This window comes from Equus asinus, chromosome 7, assembly GCF_041296235.1.
Source record: "Equus asinus isolate D_3611 breed Donkey chromosome 7, EquAss-T2T_v2, whole genome shotgun sequence".
In the NCBI taxonomy this organism is placed as follows: Eukaryota; Metazoa; Chordata; class Mammalia; order Perissodactyla; family Equidae; genus Equus; species Equus asinus.
The window spans coordinates 71,583,961-71,605,040 of NC_091796.1; the positions used below are offsets into that span (position 1 = coordinate 71,583,961).

At 45.8% G+C, this 21,080-nt stretch overlaps 1 protein-coding gene across 1 annotated transcript in view; it reads left to right on the forward strand.

Annotated features, from left to right (window-relative positions):
• Positions 1–21,080, forward strand: part of PRKCH (protein kinase C eta) — a 212,454-nt gene that overhangs the window by 186,434 nt on the left and 4,940 nt on the right. The window contains exons 11-12 of the mRNA XM_014868498.3: positions 3,919–4,057; positions 4,705–4,893. Of these exons, the coding sequence (XP_014723984.3) occupies positions 3,919–4,057; positions 4,705–4,893 (328 nt within the window). The remainder of the gene's footprint in view (positions 1–3,918; positions 4,058–4,704; positions 4,894–21,080) is intronic.

Sequence of the window (21,080 nt, forward strand, 5' to 3'; positions counted from 1 at the left end):
CTCCTCCAGCTTCATTAAAGCAAAGAGTTTGAACGTGTATTTCAGGATTCTTCTTTTCCCTCCAAATTCTGTCTCTAAGGTGTAAAGCACATGGCTTTTTATAAGTCCAGTTACTTTGGAACAAGGTTCATGGAACTTCCTTCCTTCACCTAAAAATGAGACAGGCTCTGACTTGACCAGGGAAGCTCACTGTTGTCCATCTGAGATGCTTCTGTTTCTCTCTTTGGTCAGCCCCTTCTGCCAGGACCAAGCTAGAACTGGAAAGGAGTAAGGCTCAGCCCCAGCTAAGGGAGAGATAGGTGCACAGACAGAGCCTTCTGGAATGCAGTGCAGGTGTGCTGTCATAGAGCTATGAACTGGTGTTCTAGGGGCAGGGTTGACTATCTAGGACATCAGCACCTTCCTTACAGTGGAGGTGTAAGACATTTGGACTGAGGGTAGAATTGATAGCCTGGGATTATATTATGCTCTTAATTGAACCCCCTTGGCATTCCAATTTGAGGATTTTGTCTTATTAGGTAATACCTGGTGTGAAACCAGCAGTGGCATTTCCCTCAGGGCTGGTACAGTTCTCAGAATGCCTAAAATTAGACTGAAAAATCAGGATTGAGGTATATAACCTGACTGCGTTCCCCCGGGCATCCCGTGACCAGGATGAATTGCCTCCCTTGTGCTGCTCAGTTCTGTCTCTGAGCGGCGGGGCTGTGCTCCAGGACTCCTCTGTGCAGAGGGCATTGTGATGAGCACCTTACGAAACTGATCGCAAACCACTTTTCTCTCCCTGAACCATTCCGGCTGCCTGTGACAGCAGCTGAGTAAGAAGCAATCAACCTCTTACCTGGAGTGTTAGTCACCAGCTCTCTTGAGCAATCACAGGTCAGCTCTTTAGCCCGTTGTGGGGGTCTGTTAGCACTTGTTTCTGTGACCCAAGAAAATCCTTTCGGAACCCTCAGCAGGCGTAACAGCTTCAGGGGAATTCAGAAAATCAGTAACCTTGTTTGGCAACGGGAGGGAGTCAGAGTGCTCTGGGCACAGGTCCACACGGACCTGGATCTCTGGGCTAGAGCATGGTGCTGATAAAGCCATCCCCCATGGCCTTGGTCTCTCCTGGGGCCACAGACTAGAATCTCTCTAACCTTGGCCAGCCAACCAGCCACCTGGAATGTTTGCCATCAGTCCCAGAGGAGCCAGACAACCGGGCACTCACAGGGCCTCGAGTTTGAAGCTACTTCTGGAAGAACAACTGAGAGAGACTGTGCTCCTGGAGGTAGTCTCCCTCACGTGTACACAACCCCAGTCATCCTCACCCCTGACCCTGGGCTCTTGTGACCCACCTTCACGTGGGTTAAATAAGTCTCGCTCATGCTGTGTGTGTGGTGAGGGAACAGTTCCCACAGCCCACAGCCCACTGAGAACAGTAGCTCGTGTGGGAGTAGGATTCGGCTTGGAGAGGGGCAGGAGCGGACTGGGGGGCCGAGGCTGTGTTTGGTTTAGAGGTGGAGAAGCCTTGCATTTCTGCAGTGGCTGCGCAGGTTTCCTGCACACCTTTACCTTACGCCGCTTGTACGTGGAAGACGGCCTCCAGGAACCCGGGAACAGACAGGAGGTCTGGTCTGTGCTCCCGCTGACCCAGGCCAAGAAAGCTCTGCTGCCTTAACCTCGCTTATCGGGGATTCCTGGAAAACAGGGCTTTGTTTTCATTCCTGGGTGTCTTCCACTGATTGCTCTCTGTGAGACCAGCAAGGTCAGGCTGTATCAACTCACAGGGCACTGTGTGGAAACCAGTCTCGCCAGTTCTGTCACCACCTACCTCCTCCAAGCTGCAACGTGATCTGGGGCTGGACCAGACCAGCCTTTTCCCTTGGGCCAAGCGGGCCAACAGACCTGTATTCTCAAAGTAGGGATAGGAGGACAGAACCATGCGTACCCAACACAGCCCACTGTGCACGTGAAGCTCCAGAACTGCAGTCAGCTGGAGCCACTGTGAACATGCTGCCGTGAGGGGACACCATCACCCAGAACAGCATAGCCTCCCGCACAGCAGTTGACTGCATGGCTCCAGGTCAAGGAATCACCTACCATCCCCTGCTGCCAGTGCAGCCTGCTCCTTCCCAATAAGCCCGAGTGGTCTCCTCTGAGCATGTCATCCTTTAGCAAAGCATAAAGGCGTCACCCAATAGGCCAGATTGCTTCTCTCGCCCTGGTCCTCTCCAGGCTGAGCCTGGAGGCTGGCAGTAGTGTGTGTCTGCAGGACTCTTTCCCAGCCTGCCATGATGACAGGCCTCCCTCTGTAACAATGCTGACCTGATGACAATGGGAAAACGTTGTGCTAGAGGCCCCTGTTGGGGAGGGGGTGTTTTAGGAGGGCACCGGCTTTCATTTGCAGACAGTTTTATCAGTGTCCGGCTGTGTTCATGCCTTCCTGAGGCCTTGCACCAAACAAGAATTGTTGCTGCTGGAAATTCTCTTCCCTTAAGAGGATTCTGCTGCTAGGGGTTGGGGAAGGGATGGGAAGTGCTTTTGTCCTGGGCTCCCCATCATCTCCCATGCCCCTGTGTACCTGTTCTTACTCCTGTTTTGTCTTTTCCTGGTTATTAACGTCCCCACTAACCCAGTGAATCTAAGACAGAAACCCAGGAGTCATCATTTCTGCTGCTTCCCCGTCTACCTCTAAGTGGTCATCAGCCCATATTACTGGTTGTGTTTTCGCCAAAGCACTGCCAACTGACACCTTACTTTCCATTCCGTTTGTTACTGTCCCAGTTCAGGTCTTAACATCTCCTGAAACTGTTCCAGCCACCTCTAGCTGATCTTTCTGTCCAGCTAGGAACGTGTTAGTCCTTCATTAGAGAGATTCAATGGGTCACAGAATTCCTTAGTATGGCATTCAGGGCACTTCACAGTTTGGACCTAATTTGCCTTTGTAGCCCTATCATTTTGATGGTCCGGTGGTCCATGCTGGCCCCTTCTCCAGCCTCACTTCACCACATGGGGTTCCTGAGCCCACCTGATATCACCCCTCTGCGCCTGCCCCCCGTGAACTGGCCCCACAGTGACCTCACACCCCTTCTCTGCCTGGAAGACTCTGACTCAGGCTTTAAGACCCAGCTCAATTTCTATGTCTACTGTGGAACTGTCCCTCTCTCCTCCCAATGGAAGGAATTGTTACTTTTTGTTTTTCTCTCACAGCACTTGGTTTATATTCCCATTATGCCGCTTTTATTGTACAACAGTTTTCTCTCTCCCTAACCTCCTCTTCCACCCTTCCCATACATGTGTGTTTATAGATGTGTATGTATATAGACGTGCACATCCATCCAGATGTATGTATAATGAGCAAGTATTTATCGAGTGCACTGTGCTGGGCACAACGGTGAACCACATCAACCAGACCCCTCCTTCGTGGAGCTTACCGTCTAGCAAGTGTTTGTCTCCCCGTCACACTTGAGTTCCTTGGGGAGAAAGGTTATCTGTACTCTTGATGCCTGTCACAGTCCCTTCCACACAGTGGCCACTTGCTCCAGGAATGTTCACTAAGTGAACTCCAGTGAGCAGAGATAGATGCCAGAGTGGAGGATGGGGACAGGGTAGGTGGATGGCTTATAGGTACAAGGTGAACGGGAAGCCTAGAAAAGCCACATTCTGCCCTCAGTTTCTAAAGGGCAGCCTGCATTTTTATATGTGGTTCCATTCATATGGAACCATCATCTAGGAACCATGAGGCAGATTTTGAGAGTTGATCTAAATTTTTTATCCAGATAACCCAAACAAATTTTTCTCTTTGAAGTCTGTCCAGAGAGCTCGCTCGGCCGCGCATGACCACTCTGTGGTCTGATCACCCGTCCCCTGAGCCAGCTGTCCAGGTACATGGTCTGCAGCCTGGCTGCCCTACCACATGCTGCTCTTTGTTTCTTTCAGAGATCTGAAACTGGACAATGTACTGTTGGACCACGAGGGCCACTGTAAACTGGCCGACTTCGGGATGTGCAAGGAGGGGATCTGTAACGGAGTCACCACGGCAACCTTCTGTGGCACACCTGACTATATTGCTCCAGAGGTGAGTGCGGCTGCTTGGGCCGCTTTGGAAATCCAGGCTCTGCAGTAACCCTCATCAGAAATGCCACGGGCTGCTTTTGTGTGCTCTGACTTTATGGGAGGCACTGAAAGCGGAGGCCTCCAGACTCCTTCATGGCTCATTGGGTGAATGATGGCTGAAAATGTCCTCAGTCCCTCTAAATAAGAATTTGGGTCAAAAAAATTTTTGTAAACTTTGCAGTTGCTTTAGGCCTTAGGCCTGATTGAGAACAAAGTGTGCGCCACTCACGGCTATTTAGTTTACTATCTTCTTTGCCTCCACCCAGCGCTTTAATCCCAGCCCCATTTAGCAGAAGTAAAGGAAAGCTCCTGAATCTTTCCCGTATGGGTGAGTGAGCCCAATCTCCTCTTCCTTCTGCATAGATGTAGTTCCAAAATGCTATTACGATGGCCTAAGCAGGCCATAAATGTTTGATCTCCTGGACGAGGAGCCCTCCAAGTTGATCACAGGAAAAACAGACCACTCACTAAGATAGAATGAAACATGCATGTCAGCACAGGAAACTCCGTTTTTACCTTATTTCCTAATCCATCATTTTCCCTAGTCATTAAGGACACATTTGTTAATCAGATGCATGAAGCACTTCTCATATTGCCCGCTTTGCACAGATCCTCCAAGAGATGCTGTATGGGCCCGCGGTAGATTGGTGGGCAATGGGCGTGCTGCTCTACGAAATGCTCTGCGGTCACGCGCCCTTTGAGGCAGAGAACGAAGATGACCTCTTTGAGGCCATACTGAACGATGAAGTGGTCTACCCTACATGGCTCCATGAAGATGCCACGGGAATCCTGAAATCTGTAAGTTTGGCTTGCATAGCCATCTTTCAACCTACTGCAAACCGGCTTGTTCTATGTGCTTCTTGTGTGTGTGTTTTTAATACCTCCCACCGGTAAGCTACCAGCTCCAATCGAAATTTGCATTTTAATCTGTAGAATCAAAGAATCAGAGCTCTCCCTGGCTGTTTTCCTCTCTTATACAATAGTTATTCCTGGGTGAACGGCAATAGCAGTTGATGGCATTGTTTGCCAACTATCAAGTATTTCTAGCACCTATGGCTTTAGTGTAAGTGAAGTGATGCTCCTGCTTCATCCAGTCAGGACATACCAGGGCGCTGGGTCACATGAACACCATTCCCAGTTCGTTACAATACTGATTGTGTTCTGTCGGCATTGTCCAAGGGGCAGGACGAAAGGGCCTTTCCCTGAGTGCTGGGAGAGAAGAGAGGTTCTCCAAACTTCTGCAGATCTCTTGCTTTCCTGTTATCCTTGTGCAAGCCAGGTGCCAGGCCCAGGATTCAGATGCAGGGGTAATATGACGTTGAAAAGTCTTTCCTGCGTGCATGTAACGCATATGCTAGAAGCCTTATTTTGAAGTGAGAAAGAAACATGGATTTGATGCTTTTATGTTGAAAATAAGAAAGCACACGTAAGTTGGCTCAGTTCTATAACCACGTTAGTTGAATTTGAAAATCATGTATTATCACCTACTGTATACACAGGAGGAAGAAAGATGAATAAAAGGTCAGTTCTTCAAATAGGGAAAAATCAGAACAGTCCGTTCTCTGTTGGATAGGATCTATGGGATAAAAGAATTATTTTCTCAAGTCATATCCTTTCTAATGATTTGAGACAAAAAACTAAATGTGGGAAATATTAGCTATCTTATTGAAAGACTTGTCTCTCTTCAGAAATCTCCAGTCATATAATCAGTGCCATTTCAAGAACATTTTGTATGCAGGTCACTGTTTACTGGGCTGAAGGCATGATTGTCCCTGAGAATTCTCCACGTCACTAAAAGAGGAATAATCACACAAGTCCTTCTGAGGCAAACGTTGCTGAAGTGAATTGTAATTCGTAATTTGGTTCTCAAGTTCAGGTGCCACTACTCTCCTGATATTGAGGAAGTGCTGATCCATATAGAAATAAAAGTGAAGGACTTTTGGGTTTTACCAAATGTCTCCTATCTAGCGTGTCTTCATAAGAACAATTTAGTTATATATTTAGTAAAAATTTTGGACTAAAGAAACCAAGAATGTGGCTTTTATAATTTTATGAATAAAAACTTCAAGGAGAAGGGCTTGTGTTTGTGGATTTATGCCCTGAAGTTTCTTAACTTCTGGAAGGGAAATGTGCCCACTTACACTGTCCCCTGCTGACTTTGATGACCTCATCTATGGTAACACAACCTAATCATGCTACAGAGTCTGGCTTACTTTGCATTATTATTTTCCCAGCTCCACGGTCCAGAATCTGGCTCTTTGTGATTCTCGGCGCGTGCTAATCCCCTGCAGCCTGCGACAACCACCATCATAATACTAATGGTTCTTCATGGTGCACATATTTAGTCCAATTACTATAGCTGATTTAGCATTTTTAATATTTAAAATAAGGACCCCAGAGTTTATAATTCAAATGAAAATGCTGGTTCAAGCCATAAAGAAACGTGCATTGTTGGCCTTGGTATATTAAAGTCGTTATGCTTTGTACCATGGAGGGTAAGAAATAAAAGTCAGTCTGCCTCAAGAAAGATTAATGTTCTCTATTTAGGAATTGACAATCCAGTTCAGTGTTTCTCATTCCTCATACCTTTTGAATCTAGGTCCAGTAGAAATCTTAAGAGGTCACATCATCATTTGAGTTGAAAATCACCCACATCTGCTTCAGTTAATTTTTTTCTTCAAATCTGTAAAAGTCTTCAACCTTTTTCTAGTGTTTCAGAATCCTCTTGAGAAGATTCTTCCCAACTAAATCTGGGACCAAGATCTCATCCCCCTACCCAATTCCTGTAAAACCTGGAATAGGTACTGAGAAGGTTAAGATCCATGTGAAACTATTAAGACTGTTTCTTCTTAGCCAGATAAATCCCATTACTTTAAGCTGTATCTTTGATGTATATAAAAATATTTTGGTAACTAGAGTATATGTTATCCGGTAATATCTGCCTCCACAATCTTTGTTCTGAGAGAAAACAGAGCCTGTGATGCCTAAAGAGAATCTAGTCTTCAGGAGAGACTGAGTTGCACCCTTTCCTTGCAGACTGACTTCTGGGAAGCCATGAGCCTCCTCGTTGCCCTTTATTTTGGCTCCTTTCTAATGCCCGCTGCTCAGCTAGATAGACAGCATGTGAGATCGTGCTGTGTCACTGACCTCACACTGATTTTCCTAAGTGGCCCCCTGTGTTCTCAGTGGGATGACTCCCTGTGTGAAGGAGCGTGGGCCTCACCCAGCGGCAGCCTACCTCCCAGCTCTGTTGAACGTTCTAGCTGAGTGACCTCAGTGAGCTACTGTCCCTCTCTGAACCTCAGTGTCCTTGCTTGTAAAATCGAGTTAATAAAATCCATGCCATAGGGTTATTGTCCAGATTAAATGAATGAATACATGTAAGCCACCAGGAACACAATAAGCATTCTGTTTCTTCCTCCTTCACAAAGTGATTTTCTGAAAACATTTGAAAAGGTGACAGATAAAATTACTAAAATAATTCACTGAGAGGATTTCTGGGACAATTTTGTACATTTCAGCCCCCATGCCTGAAAATGAAAAGCTTAAATGCTATAGCTGAGGAAATTAGCTCTTCTTTGCAGAAGGCTGAGATGTTTAAGCAGAAGTGTGATCAAGGAAGAGAAAGTAAACTGTTAGGAACGCCCTAGACCGGAGGAAAAGTGCTGAGGAGGGAAGGCCCGGGCAAGGGGTGAGGAAGCTGCCTCCAGAGCGAGCTGTCTGAGGGCCAGTCGTGGCTTTTCCACTTGCTGGCTGGGTGACCTTGGGCAAATGGCATAATTTTGCCATGCCTCAGTTTCCTCTTCCGTACAGTTGGCATCTGCGCACGTTCATGGGGGATACTTGGAACAGTGCTCGGCACAGAGTAGATGCTCAGGACACGGCCACCACTGTCGCCAGTGAGAGCTGGGCACATGAAATGATTTTTAGACTCTTTGCTCCCTTTCTCTGAAAAAACGATCACTTTGTTTTTTGAATTAGGAGGCAGATTTAAGATATCAAGTCAGGCTTCACAAACCATTCAGACTGCTTTCTGGCCCTAATTGCAACTTGATTTAATTAGACCAACATAGGACTTTTATTGCTAGAAGAAACCTTAGAGATTGTTCATTCCAATGTCTTCATTTTATAGATGAAGAAGCTGAGGCCTGCAGAAACTGAGGCTAACCAAAGGCCATTTAGCTCGTTACTTAAAACGAACAAATAAATTGGAACCCTGTGTATCAGTCGTGGAAATGTAAAATGGTACAGCCACTTTGGAAAACAGTATGGCAGGCAGTTCCTCAAAATATTAAACATAGAATTGCTGTATGATCTAGCAGTCCATTCCTGGGTGTACATCCAATAGAACTGAAAGGAAGGATTGGAACAGTTATTTGCGTGCCAATGTTCACAGCAGCAATATTCACAATATCTAAAAGGTGGAAGCAGCCCAAGTGTCCATCAACAGAAGAATGGATAAACAAAATGTGGTATATACATACAATGGGTTATTATTCAGCCTTAAAAAGAAAGGCAATTCTGATACATATTGCAACATAGATGTACCTTGAAGGCATTATGCTTAATAAAATAAGCCAGACACAAAAGGACAAATGTATGATCCCACTTACATGAAGTACCTAGAATAGTCACATTCATAGAGACAGAAAGCAAAATGGTGGTTTCCAGGGGCTGGGGAGGGGGACCGCGGTTTAAGGGGTACGGAGTTTCAGTTTTAGAAGATGAAAAAAGTTCTGGAGATGGATGGTGGTGATGGTTGCACAACAATATGAATGTACTTAATGCCCCTGAACATACACTTGAAAATGGTTAAGATGGTAAATCTTATATTCTGTATATTATGCCACAGTAAAACAAACAAACAAACAAACAAAGAAATCCTGGGATCAGAACCCAGGTTTTCCTGACTCCCAGACCTGGATTCTGAGCTAATCTACATTTGGCCTTTCTCTGTTTTCCTTCTACTTCCCATTAATGAGTGTCTTTTACCCTTAGAACCCCACATTTTTATCTCCCAAATTACTCCCTGATGTGACTCTTTCCTATTGTACCAGAAACATTAGTCACTGGAGGAAGTTAGCGGAGCTCTGTGTATTACTACCCACATAGCATGAATCTGCAACGTATTTAACTTTCAATAAAATAAGATACAATGTTTATGATAATTTTATAGCATTTTGTAAAGATTGTGCATTTGAGTACCACCACAATACCAGAAATAATTATTATTCTATTGACCTGAGATGAATCTGTGACCCTGGAAGGAGAAACTGGTACATTAGGAAACTAGAATCCTGTTCAATCAATTCGGCAAATACTTGTCAGACGCCTTCCCTTTCCTCCGCCTATGCTGAGTGCTGGGGATGCAAAGATGAAAAGACACGGCCTCTTATGTTGTTCACTGTCTAGTAGGAATGAGAACATGTAAACGAGTACTTAGCTTGCTGGCAAGGAGGAATGGTCAGAAGTCTCTCTGGGGACAAGGACAGGGAAGGTGACATAGGACAAGACAGAGGAAGTGGCATTTAAGCTGGGTGTTGAGGAACAAATAAGGTTCAGTAGGGTTGAGAAGGAGGGGAAGAGTATTCTAGGCAGAGGAGATAACTTGTGCAAAGCCTCAGAGGTGGGAAGGAGCATGCCTGTTCAGAGAACTGCAGTTACTAGTTCTATTCCATTGGAGTGTTGGATGCAGAGGAGGGGGCAGGAAAAGATGAGTTTGGGATGTCTGAACTTTGAGGGGTCAGGGAGATGTTCAGAAAGTGGTGTATACCTTGCAGTTGATCACATGGGTCTAGAACTCAGGAAGGAGGGTGGAGATGATCACCGTAGCGTGATTGAGAACACGGGAGTAGAGATTGACTAGGGGAGAGGGTGAGGAGCGAAAGGAGGATGGAGAATGGGTACACCAGTAGCTAAGGGGTGGTGATGGAGGAGGATTCAGTGTGGAGGTTAGGAAGGAGTGACTTCAGGCTGCATAAACATCTAAGTCTGCAATGTATCTACTAGTTTTACTTCTCAGAATGGCAGAGGTAGAAGATCCTTAAAAACGTTTTGTCCAAATCCCTGGTTAATAGATGAAGCTGAGGCCCAGGGAGGTGAAGCGATGTCACGTGGTAGAATGGAAAGATCACACACTAGTCAGAGAGTTGCAAGACCCCATTCTCCTTCTGTCACTGCTCTCCAGTCTTTACCCCATGGAGGAGTGATGATAACACCAACAGGACCCAGTTCCAGTGAGATAGTGCACGTGAAAGCCTTTTCCAAGTGGCATGTGCAATACAGGAGGGAGTTATTAGCATTGTTAAATTATGAGTAGTAATTTCATAGCACGCTGAGAGGTGTCATTATCTTCATCCTCTCCTTGAACAATCCACCATCATCATCAAGATTATTAAGTGCTTAATTGTAAATGAGGCTGTGTTAGATTTTATTCCTAAGAGAATCTATTTCTATTTTTCCAGGAGCTTTCTACCAAAATCAAAGACACATAAGCAGGGTGTAAATAGCCAAGTAGATATTGATCCTCCTATTCATTTAACAGGCATATATTAATGCATATATGCATAGCAGCCGTAGGCCTGCTATGGTCAGGTATGGTGCAAGGGGCTGGGCATCAGAGATGAGCAAGATAGACGTCATCCCTGCCTTCATGAAATTTCGTCCAGTCAGGTTGGGGAAGGAGACAAATGTTAAAAAAAGAAATTATACAAATAACTATATACTTCCAATTCGATAAGGAAAAAAGTCTAAGGTGCTTTGAGAATATATAACAGGCAGACCCAACCTACTGTAGATTGTCAAAGGAGGCCATCATGAGGATATGACATTTAAGTTGAGAACAAAGATGGAGAGAAGTTAGTCAGGCTTACAGGTACGCGACGATCTTGAGAAAGGAGAAGTCCATTTGAGTAACTCTATGGCAGTGTGGCTGGAGTAACGAGCAAAGGTGGGGGCCTGGGGGTTGTAGGAGATGAGGCTGAAGAAACAGTGAAACTATGAAGGACACAGGAGGCCACATGAAGGACTTTAACCTTTACCTGAAATGCCAAGATAAGTCACTGAAGGATTTCAAGCAAGCATGGGTGACAAAATCATTTTTTCATGTTTAAAAGATCACTCTGGAATTGTGTAAAGAGATATTGTGGATCAAACAGACTGAAGTATTCACAGATGAAATAGCTGTTTTTTCGTTTTTTGTTTTTTCAAAATAATGCAGGGGTGGCAGGGAAGAACAGATAAAATGAGATTGGTTGTGTGTCAGTAAGTGTCAAGGTTGGGTGATGGGTACATTCCTGCATATGTTTGAAATTTTCCATTATAGTAAATTTTGTTTAAATTAAGGGATATCTTGTACAAGTTCAAGATGTGTGTGGATATGTCTGTGTACGTATATTATATATATGTGTGTATATATATACATACACATATTCTAGCCTGTGTAGAAAAAGTGAGCTCAGCCTTCATGAATGAAGTGAAATAATTTAATAATACAAACATACACAAAGAAGAAGTGATGTGAGCCACATGCCAGCGCTCCAGTAGATCCAGCTACATCTTTTTTTTTAGTTTATTTTTAAATTTATGATGAAATGTTTCAGTAACAGTTGACCTAGCCACTTATCTTGATTCCCAGTAAGACTCTCAAGGTCCTAGACTGGGAGTCTGCATCACCCCAGGCATTTTGATGCTACAGACAAAATTAATCAGTGGTTTTAGTGTACTCATTCTTCACCATCCACACACAGTCTCCATACCTGCTCTAGAAGTGTCCCTCAACCTCCACGTCGAGTACCCCAGTGTACCCCAAAGAAGGATTTTTAACAGAGGACAGAGGAGAGAGCCCTCCTTGGTGAGCTCTGCCCCAAGCTGCTGCCCTGGACCCGCTCTACGATCCTTTTCTGTGGGCTGGGGCAGCCCTTTCCCACTAGAGAGGCAGGAAAGGCCAAGATCTCCAAGCCAGCCTCACATCCGCTCTCACGCTGTCTCAGCATGGTGGGGCACGCCTACTTGGCTCCCTGAGATTTCCTGATGAACTTTTCTTTGGAACGTGAGGTCAGCACTGCTCCTGGAATTGGGGTCTGCTGGATATTTTGCATGCCCTTTTTTTTCCTTTAAAAGGGAAGGCTGTCTGAATTCCTTCTTAGCTTTTTAAGTGGAAAGTAGAAACTATTTGGATATGTTTATATGATGTACCATAGAGTCACAGATGTTAAAGACCTCGGGGCGTCATATGGTGTAATGATGTCAGTGAGTCCCTGAGTTTGGGGTGAGGCGATGTTCTCGTCCAGTGTTCCGCAGAAAGTGAGTGTCGGACAGGATGGGCATCAGCGCCTTACCCACCGAACTCTAGCCCCATATTACTTTCCTACCTGGCCCTTCTCGTCATCACTTTTACCACCACTCCAAAGACTGTGGACTTTTGAGTTCCTTGTGTGTGAATGTCCAAAACTTTCATATAGACATGGAGAGAGGGCAGAGGACTTGCTGGTGAGAACACTTTCCATGGAGCACAGGACCAGGAGAAGGGGGAGGAGCTGGAGCGCACACAGTTTTTAGCCCAGGACTGCTGCTTGAAAAAGATCCCCAAATCGTTAACCAGTGATCCTTACAACCAGAAACAGCCATGGTACACACTCAAAAAGTACAACAGGAAGACTATTTTTTCTTGCTTGCCCTTTTGTCTCTCGTTTCTCATCTTTGCTTTAAACGTGCGTGTTAAACTCTCTCGTGTGCATGCTCCAAAAGCAAAACCATGCCACGTCCACTCAGAGAATAGATGATAAAAACTGGCAACATCTACAGAAGTTAACACAGAAAAGATATATGAAGATACAGACTTCTGTAAACAACACATAGAGGCTTTCCAGATTGCTGACCTTAGAGATATTTTTTTAATGATTTTTTTACTTGGTTTTGGCATAAATACATGTTTTTTGTTGGCCACCATGTTACCAAGTTTCCTAAACTGGCACTAAATTATCCTAAATGCTAATAATCATGACAGAAGAAAATATACAGCTTGCTTAGAGCTTGTGCGGTTGCACTGAGTTTTGCCCTGGTCTAGCTCCAGAAAGACCTGGGGAAGTCCTCACGAGTCCACAGAGCATGGGAGGGTGATGGCCTGTCTCTGAGGTCAGTGTCCCTTCGTGCTAAATCGTCTCCTGTGAGCGAGCACCAGGCTCAGTGCTGACTCAGGTAAATCAACGCCCTTGTCTCTGAGCTCACACAGGTGGCCAGGTTAGATAAGTGCTGAAAGGAGCTTGGTGCCTTCTCCTGAGTCACCTTTGTCAGTTCAGGAGGTGTTGTAAACTTGGCATCAGAAGGAGATTACAGAGTGCTTTTGTTCTCAGCTTTACAGAAATTGAAGTGTATGTGCGTGTGTGGGTTTATCTGTCATCACGCCTGTCGGATTCCATCATCTGTGCCTTGTCTGCAGGAGGCCTGTTTGCCTCTGTGCACAAAGGGGGACCCACCATTAATTCTGGGATCCTCTTTTAACGGTGTGTCCCACATCTGTCACCAGACAGTTGATCGGAGCAGCACGAGTTTGAGCCTCTCCATTTCCTACTCCGCTCCTGGAGAGGTGGGAATGCTCAAGGGAGCAGCCAAACGGTGGTCAGCCAGGAGGAGGCTGAGAAAGTAGAGGAAAAACTGGGACCAGAGTAATGCAGAGGATCCAACACTGGATCATGAGAGCTGATTTTTCACACACTGTTATAGGGAGAATCCAAAAGAAAGTTACTGGAAGATCCTTTAACAAGAGGGATGGTTAACATGCAGGCTGGCAGCCCCTTGCCAGGACTGGAGTTCCCATATGAGGAAATGGAGCTGCTCCACAGGACTCTTAGTTTCGCTCTGAGTGAAACTCCTGGTACAGTGAACACCTTTCAGAAATGGACCATTTACTCCCGGGTAGATCAAGGCTAGCATTGGCAGAAAACAGAAAAACACTAGCATATGATCTTCCCAGAAACCTTGTATTTAGCATTTCTTAATCATATTTTATTAAAGGTATTGTTCTCAACTTCCTTCCCCCTCATTTTTGCTTTTAAGTTTCCTAAGAATGGAGGTCCTCATGATTTAAGACGGACCCTGACTTATGATGGTTTCACTTAGGATTTTTCTTTACAATGGTGCAAGGGTGATACTAATTCCATAGAAATTGAACCTCGAAGTTTGAATTTTGATCTTTTCCCAGGTTAGTGGTGTACAGTACATAGTCTCTCGTGATGCTGGGCAGCGGCAGCGAGCACAGCTCCCAGTCAGCCACGTGATCATGAGGGTGAACAACCGATACCCTGAGAACCATTCTGTACCCATCCGACCATTCTGTTTGTCACTTTCAGGACAGTATTCAATAAGTTGCATGAGATACTCAGCACTTACTATAAAATAGGCTTTGTGTTAGATGACTTTGCCCAACTGTGGGCTAATGTGAGTGTTCTGAGCATGTTGAAGGTAGACCAGGCTAAGCTGTAATGTTCAGTAGGTTAGGTGTATTAAATGCATTTTCAACATACGATGGGCTTATTGGGATATAACCCCATCGTAAGTTGAGGAAGATCTGTATTTATGGCTAGCAGCGTGAAGGATTTTTTTTTCTTTTTTTAATGGAGTACAAATACCACATGCCCCTTGAATCTCCATATCTCAGCCTAGAGGATAAAGACGTCAGAGGTTTTATAAAGTGAACGTGGAAATCTTTTCTACGTGGAGGTTTGCTAACTGATGTTTGTGGGTCAGAAGAGTTGTTTGTTTTAAGTTGAAAAACTCTTGTGAACAGAAGTAGTACACCGTTTTCTTTTTCTTTCCAACTATCAAAGATCCATAGCTTTTAGCAGTGGATGGTTAGGTTTGGTTTGGACACCAAAGATAGTGTGTATCCCTGATAAAGAAAGGTGCTGGCCTCAGTTTCCTCAGGTGGAAATAAAGGGCACTGCGTAGTGTGCCTCGGAGGGTCCTGCTTTAGCACTTGCTTCTTTTCAATAGCTGAATTTCAGGGACCACACCTGGAGGGAAGCAGCAGCTTGAGCACGTGGCTGTGTGAGGAGCAGCAGTGAGTTGGGCTTCCTTTGCCTTAGCGCCTGGGAGTTACTGGAGCGCATGAGGCCCGCCCTGTCAGTCAGAGCGGCTCGAGACTGGTTTGCTGGGAATGAAACCATGTTGGCTAATAATGTTGGCATTGGCAGAAATGCCTGACCTTGGGCTTCCATCTCTGAGACTCTACCTCTGACGTTTACCTTTTTTTAACCAATATTGTCACATGACTTGAGTGAAGCCACTGAGATGGCTTGGCATTCAGGGGAAGCCGTAACAATTATAAAACACAGGAAGGGCAGAGAGTTAAGAGCATTGAGAAGGAATTTGGAACATGCCCATGAAAAGGCTGTTGGATTCCAATCACAGACAGGGTGAAAAATATAGCCAACAAACCCACTACAGATTTTAGCACTGTTCCTGCCCCTCTGCAGTAACAGGAACGGTACAGGGCATTTGTTGTGCGGGTTTTCATTAGGAGGAAATAAAGTGCACTGTGTACCGTGTCTCTCGAGATATCTCACCAAATATTCTGATGTAGGTCAGTTATAACCTGTCACTGAAGACGTTGATCCATTGCATTTTCAAATATACTCACAGGCCCACTCCTTCAGTCACTCGCCTAAGGAGATCAGCTTGAGCAAGTTTTATTTTGTTTTCTTTTTATAAAGACAAGTCCACTTCAGAACCAAGGAAAATGTGGCATCTCTAGCTGAGGGTCAGTCACCTTCAAAATGTCAGCTTTTTTCTCCCAGAATTTTAGTGATAAACCCAAAAAGAGAAGAAGGAAGGGATAAGATTATAGGCTCTTGATATTGACATGGACCCTGGAGGGCGCTGGTCTCCCCTTCCACCTGATGCCAGCCAGGTCATCCAGAATGTTTCATCGAGACACTCATGGTCCTCCCAGGAAAGCGCCTTCTATCACTCAATGGCAGTGAGTATCCAAAAAGTTTGATTTTAATTTTCCTTATGATATACTTATATATGCTCTTTTAACTCCCAGTCCCTGGAGGTACATCTCCATTTAGAACTGCCTCTTCCGGCCAAAATACCAACAGTGTCCTTCTGTCTTCTCTTCTCCAATATAAAGGGGGCCCAAGGTGTTTGCAGGAACCAGACAATCAGACTGAAGGATTCCTTCGGTTCTTTTCAAGACTATTCTTTGTCTCTGCCTTCTCTTAGCACCCGCTCTGCATACACTTGAATGTCACGTGGGCCAGCAAAGGAACTACAACATAAGTAAACACACAAAGTGCTACGCATTCTCATTCAGGGCGAGTCCTGAAGGGTGTCCCAGCATTCCTCCTGACCTGTCAGTCCACACTGTTCTTTTATCCAGAATCCATATGAGAAGATTACTAAACCTCCCCTTGAGGCCACCACAAGTGACTGAGAGTGGAGTCTTCTAGTGTTAGACCTGGGTTTGAATCCCAGCTCCACCCCTCCCAAACTGGGTGGCTTTGGGCAGGTTACAGATTGATCTGTTCCTCAGTTTCCTAATCTGTAAATAAGAATCACAATCAGGGTTGCTGTTGGTATTATGTAGAATGAATTTGAAACACTTTAAATGTCAATGCCTGGTGTAATACAAGAGTACATAACATACATATATTAGTAGTGATGGCTGCCACTTATTAAACTCTAACGTTTACAAAAACTGTACCATTCTCTTTCCCACTCCTACAGCTGCCTCCTGCCCAAACCAGTTTGGATCTGGATCCCTGGATGCTGTGAGAATGGCAGGAGTGGTCTATAGCCATAGGTGTGTGGATTAATAGTTCCACCTCTGCCTAGTAAATTCCACTCAGATCCAATCTGAACAAGCTAAAGCAACTCTCCTTCTCTTGGCTCCTCCAATATTCCACAGCAACACCAATCTGTATAATAATCTGTACTTGGGAAGATGACAGTTTGTTTCCCCAGATCTATTCAAAAAAACCCATTGTATATGCTTCTCTCCTGCCCCCAGGCTCCATCCCACCCCCAGGGGGTCATTGTCAGCCTCATCTTAGGTTTAAATAACTGTCTCTGCCTTCTCCTATAGAAAAGTGACTTACCAACACCAAGTCAAAGGCCTGATGTCTCTCTCCTCCCTAGATGCCACATGCCCACCTTTGTCCCTCTTACCACTGCTCTGGGCTGGATGGTGCTGCCAGCACAGGTCATTCCCAGATCTGAGCCTCACTGCTGCAGCTGGCATGAAGGGGTGTGAAGGGAGAAGGTTGGTGACTGGTCTTCATAACTAGGTCAGACTGTACCTGAGACAGTGGCAAAAGACAGACACATGTGGTTGCAACATGCACACCAGGCATGCATTTTGTCAGCCCCAGGGTGGCCATCATGGCTGTGAACCATACTCTATTCTGTGTCCTGTGCTCTTACTCTGCTCTCCCTCCCCAGGACTCTCTGTAGAGCCATAAACTGCCTTCTTCCCAGTTAGGAGCGTCTCCCTGGAATATTGATGGGAATGTTCCATGGCATGGTTTCCTTCCCTTCTGGCTTGCCAGTATTAACTGCTAACCGTCACTGCCCTTTGGTCTGAAATTGAATGAAAGGAGAAGGTCATTTTGCTTGTCCAACAGCCAAATCCAACTATTAGTTAGAAAATACAGTGTTTTCTCCCTCCTGGAAGTAAATCTTATTAGACTAATTGCTCTTTTATATAACTAGTCTTCTTCCTCTGAAATCAGACAGATTTTGAAAGAAGAAAAAATACTTTTAACCATTGCCTACATTTTAATGAGTTTCAAAGTACATTTGAATCCTGTTATCTCAAGACGCAGTATTACACAGAGTTAGTCTAAACTGTATCCTCTCTAACATCCGACAACTCAAACCCACAGCCTCCTCATGTGTAGCAGAGCCCACGAGAGAGCGCTGGACCTGACACCAGTTTACAAAGAAGTTGCTCCATTACACCCTTCGTCCTGCCTTCAGTATCTCCCTGCTGTTGTTAAAGCGGACGTAACTGCACGTTAAAACCTGAGTAGCATTTGTATTCTTAATTTTTTAAGATTGTCTTTAGAAATCTTTCCTGTCAGAAAAATTGCTTTCCAGAGACAATTGCCATCACTACCAGCCGCTGTTGGACCTGGGGCCATGAGAGCAGACACACACCGTGCTCTGTGTTTCCTGGCCGCGGCATGGAGAAGCAGGGGGAGCCTGCCAGGCCTCAGGGGCAAGGCTGGCCTCACTCTTTGTCTCTCTGAGGGCCTCCGTCCATGCTCCTGCCTTTAGGTAGAGCAGGGTGGACCTAGAAGTGGTTTAACAAGATGCTTACTAATACTGACATTTATTGAGGCTTCCTTTGTGTCAGGCATTTTACATTGATTATCTCATTTGCTTGTCATAACAACCTTATGAAGTACAGGAAAATCTCCATTTTATAGTTGAGGAATCTGAGGCCCAGAGAAGTTAAGAAATTTGTACAAGTTTACGCAGCTCACACAGGTAGTCAAACTGCAGAGCCTCACCAGTTAACCCCTGGGCCCTTCCCATCAGCGGAGCTCTTCCGTCCTGCAAGCAGCCTTCCCTGGTTTACAGGAGGCTTCCCAGGACATTCTTGTACAAACCTGGCCCAAAGCTCTTACATTTCCCTGTAGTGCTCCCTTCGGGAGGACGCCTGGCTGGCTGCTGTCCCTTGTCGTCATACCTTCTCAGCAGCCTGGAAAGAGCTGTTAAGTAGCTCATGCTCAGGGCAGGGACACCTCCAATTCCTTCAGTATTCTTCAGTTAACTTCCACTTTAATGAAGGCCACAGAAGGAGGGGGAATGTGGAATGAGTCCCTGCGTCCTTGACCTCTCTCCTTACCCTGCTCCCCGGTTAGCTTGAGACTGACATTTGGGTGCAACCAGATTCTCCACCCCGGCCTCCTCACCCACTCTTTGCAGCTTATAAAGTGCCTTTATTGACCCTAGAAGACATTCTGCTTCCTTCAGTAAATGTGTCCAGAATCTTTCGCGAAGTCACTTTATTTTCCTCTTTGGCTGACTTTCTTGTTTGGACTACAGTGGGGGAGAAGATCAGTTGAGGTGAGGCAAGTTTTAAGTATGACCTTAGACATGGATGAATGATTGCTCTCAACAACACTGTCGTTCACTTGTTGGCATTTGGGTCCCATTAGGGACGTATGCAAGTAGAGGAAGTTTTCTGCAAAGGGTTATGCCTTTACCATTCACAGCAGAGGAAGACGGTGTCTAGGGAGAGCCCTGGGCCTGGCCTAGAGCAGCAGGCCCCTCCTGCCCCCAGGCCTACACGCCACAGATATGCACTGGGAAAGATTTCAGACCCAGGACTGGTGTTAAATGTTCTCGTAACTCCCCATCTCCGCCTCTTTGGAGGGGTAGTCATAGAGGGGCTGTACCCTCCTCCTCGGAAGGCTCTCTTTCATGGTCTTCATCATGAGCTCCTCCTGCTGTCACCCTGCGTTCATCTCCTTCTATGCCAGGGCTCAGGAGCCAGGCACAGTGGATGGGTGACGCCAGCCAGGCGTGAGGCAATGGGGAGTGGTGGGACACGTGGTGGACCAGGGATCGCATGTCCCATCTAAAGAGGCAGCCACTGCTCAACTCCAGGCCATTTTTATAAAAAAGAAGTGCAGGTCCAGCATTCCAGAATATCCCATTTTCCAAGAGAAGTTAGAAAATTTGTCTTTTATGTGATGTGACATTTCCTACTTTTTAAATGTTTGACTAGTAATTAAAATTATTTTAAAACACACTGTGTGGGCCAAATAAAATGTCTGAGGCTGGGGCCGGTCTCAGTTCTGTGCTCTCTCTCCCTCTCTGCATCTGGCCTGCCCTCACAGCTTCAGCTTTCGCCCTCCCACCAAGTGTTGATGTCTCTGGGAGTGAGACCCCTCACCCTGGCCTGCGCTCCCCAAATGCAAGCTGAGCTCGTCCGCCTCCCTGATCTACACACCGTCAGATCTTGAGAAATGTTAGATGCTTTTGTTCCATTCCTCTGACACAAATACTACTATTACTACTGTTACTACTGTTGATACTACTATTAATGCTACCCAAAATCTGCTACTCCTCTCTGCTTACCTGTTTCCATTACCTAACACCACCACTCCATCAGCCAGAGCAAGCCGACCCTGTGCCCTGCACTCCCTCCTACCCTTCACCCCAGCTCCCGGCAGTGTGCTCCTTCTTCCACAGTCCCTCCAGGACTTGCTCCCGACTTCTCCTTCCTACTAATCAGAGACTCTTCTAGCTCCTGAACCTGTCGTGTCTTCTCAACCTCCTAACTGCTCAGCCACCACCAGTCTCTGACCTCTCTGTTTGGGGTTTATCCATCACACTGTGGCTAGATCATCTCCTAAATCCCAGGGCAGCTCTCGTCACTTACCTCGTGGTACACTTTTGATGGATCCTGCTGGCTACCCCACAGTTCTTGAACCATCCCCATGTGCCAGCCGTGCCACGCTGTGTGCCCCTCGGCCAACATACGAGGCGCTTGCACACATCTATGCATCTGCGCTGGCTATGTCCTCGGGCATGATTGTCTTCTTCCTTCATGCCCACGTTAATTCTACTCATCAGCCCCATCTCCTGTCAAAGGCCAGCTCTTCCATGAGGCCATTCCTTGCCTTCTCACCGCCAGCTCCCAGTGCTATTTGCCTGGTCCCTCTTCAAAGTTCCCCCGGGACTTTGCTTTCTCTCTCTCTTCGTTCCACCCAGCTGTGTATTACAGATCAACTTTGCTTGCCTCTTCCCCTTTCTCTCGATCAGCTCCTTCATAGGGAGACTGTTTTTGCGTCTGTATATCCCTACAAGGCCTAGTACACTGCCTTGCATACAGCAGACTCCCTGTAAACCTTTGTAAATTGAATGGAACATTTTTTTAAGTGGAGGATGACTGTATCTAAAGGGCTTAAGACAAGATATTAAAAGTCAAAACAAAACTGCTTGATTATTCAAAAGGATTTCTCAGGACC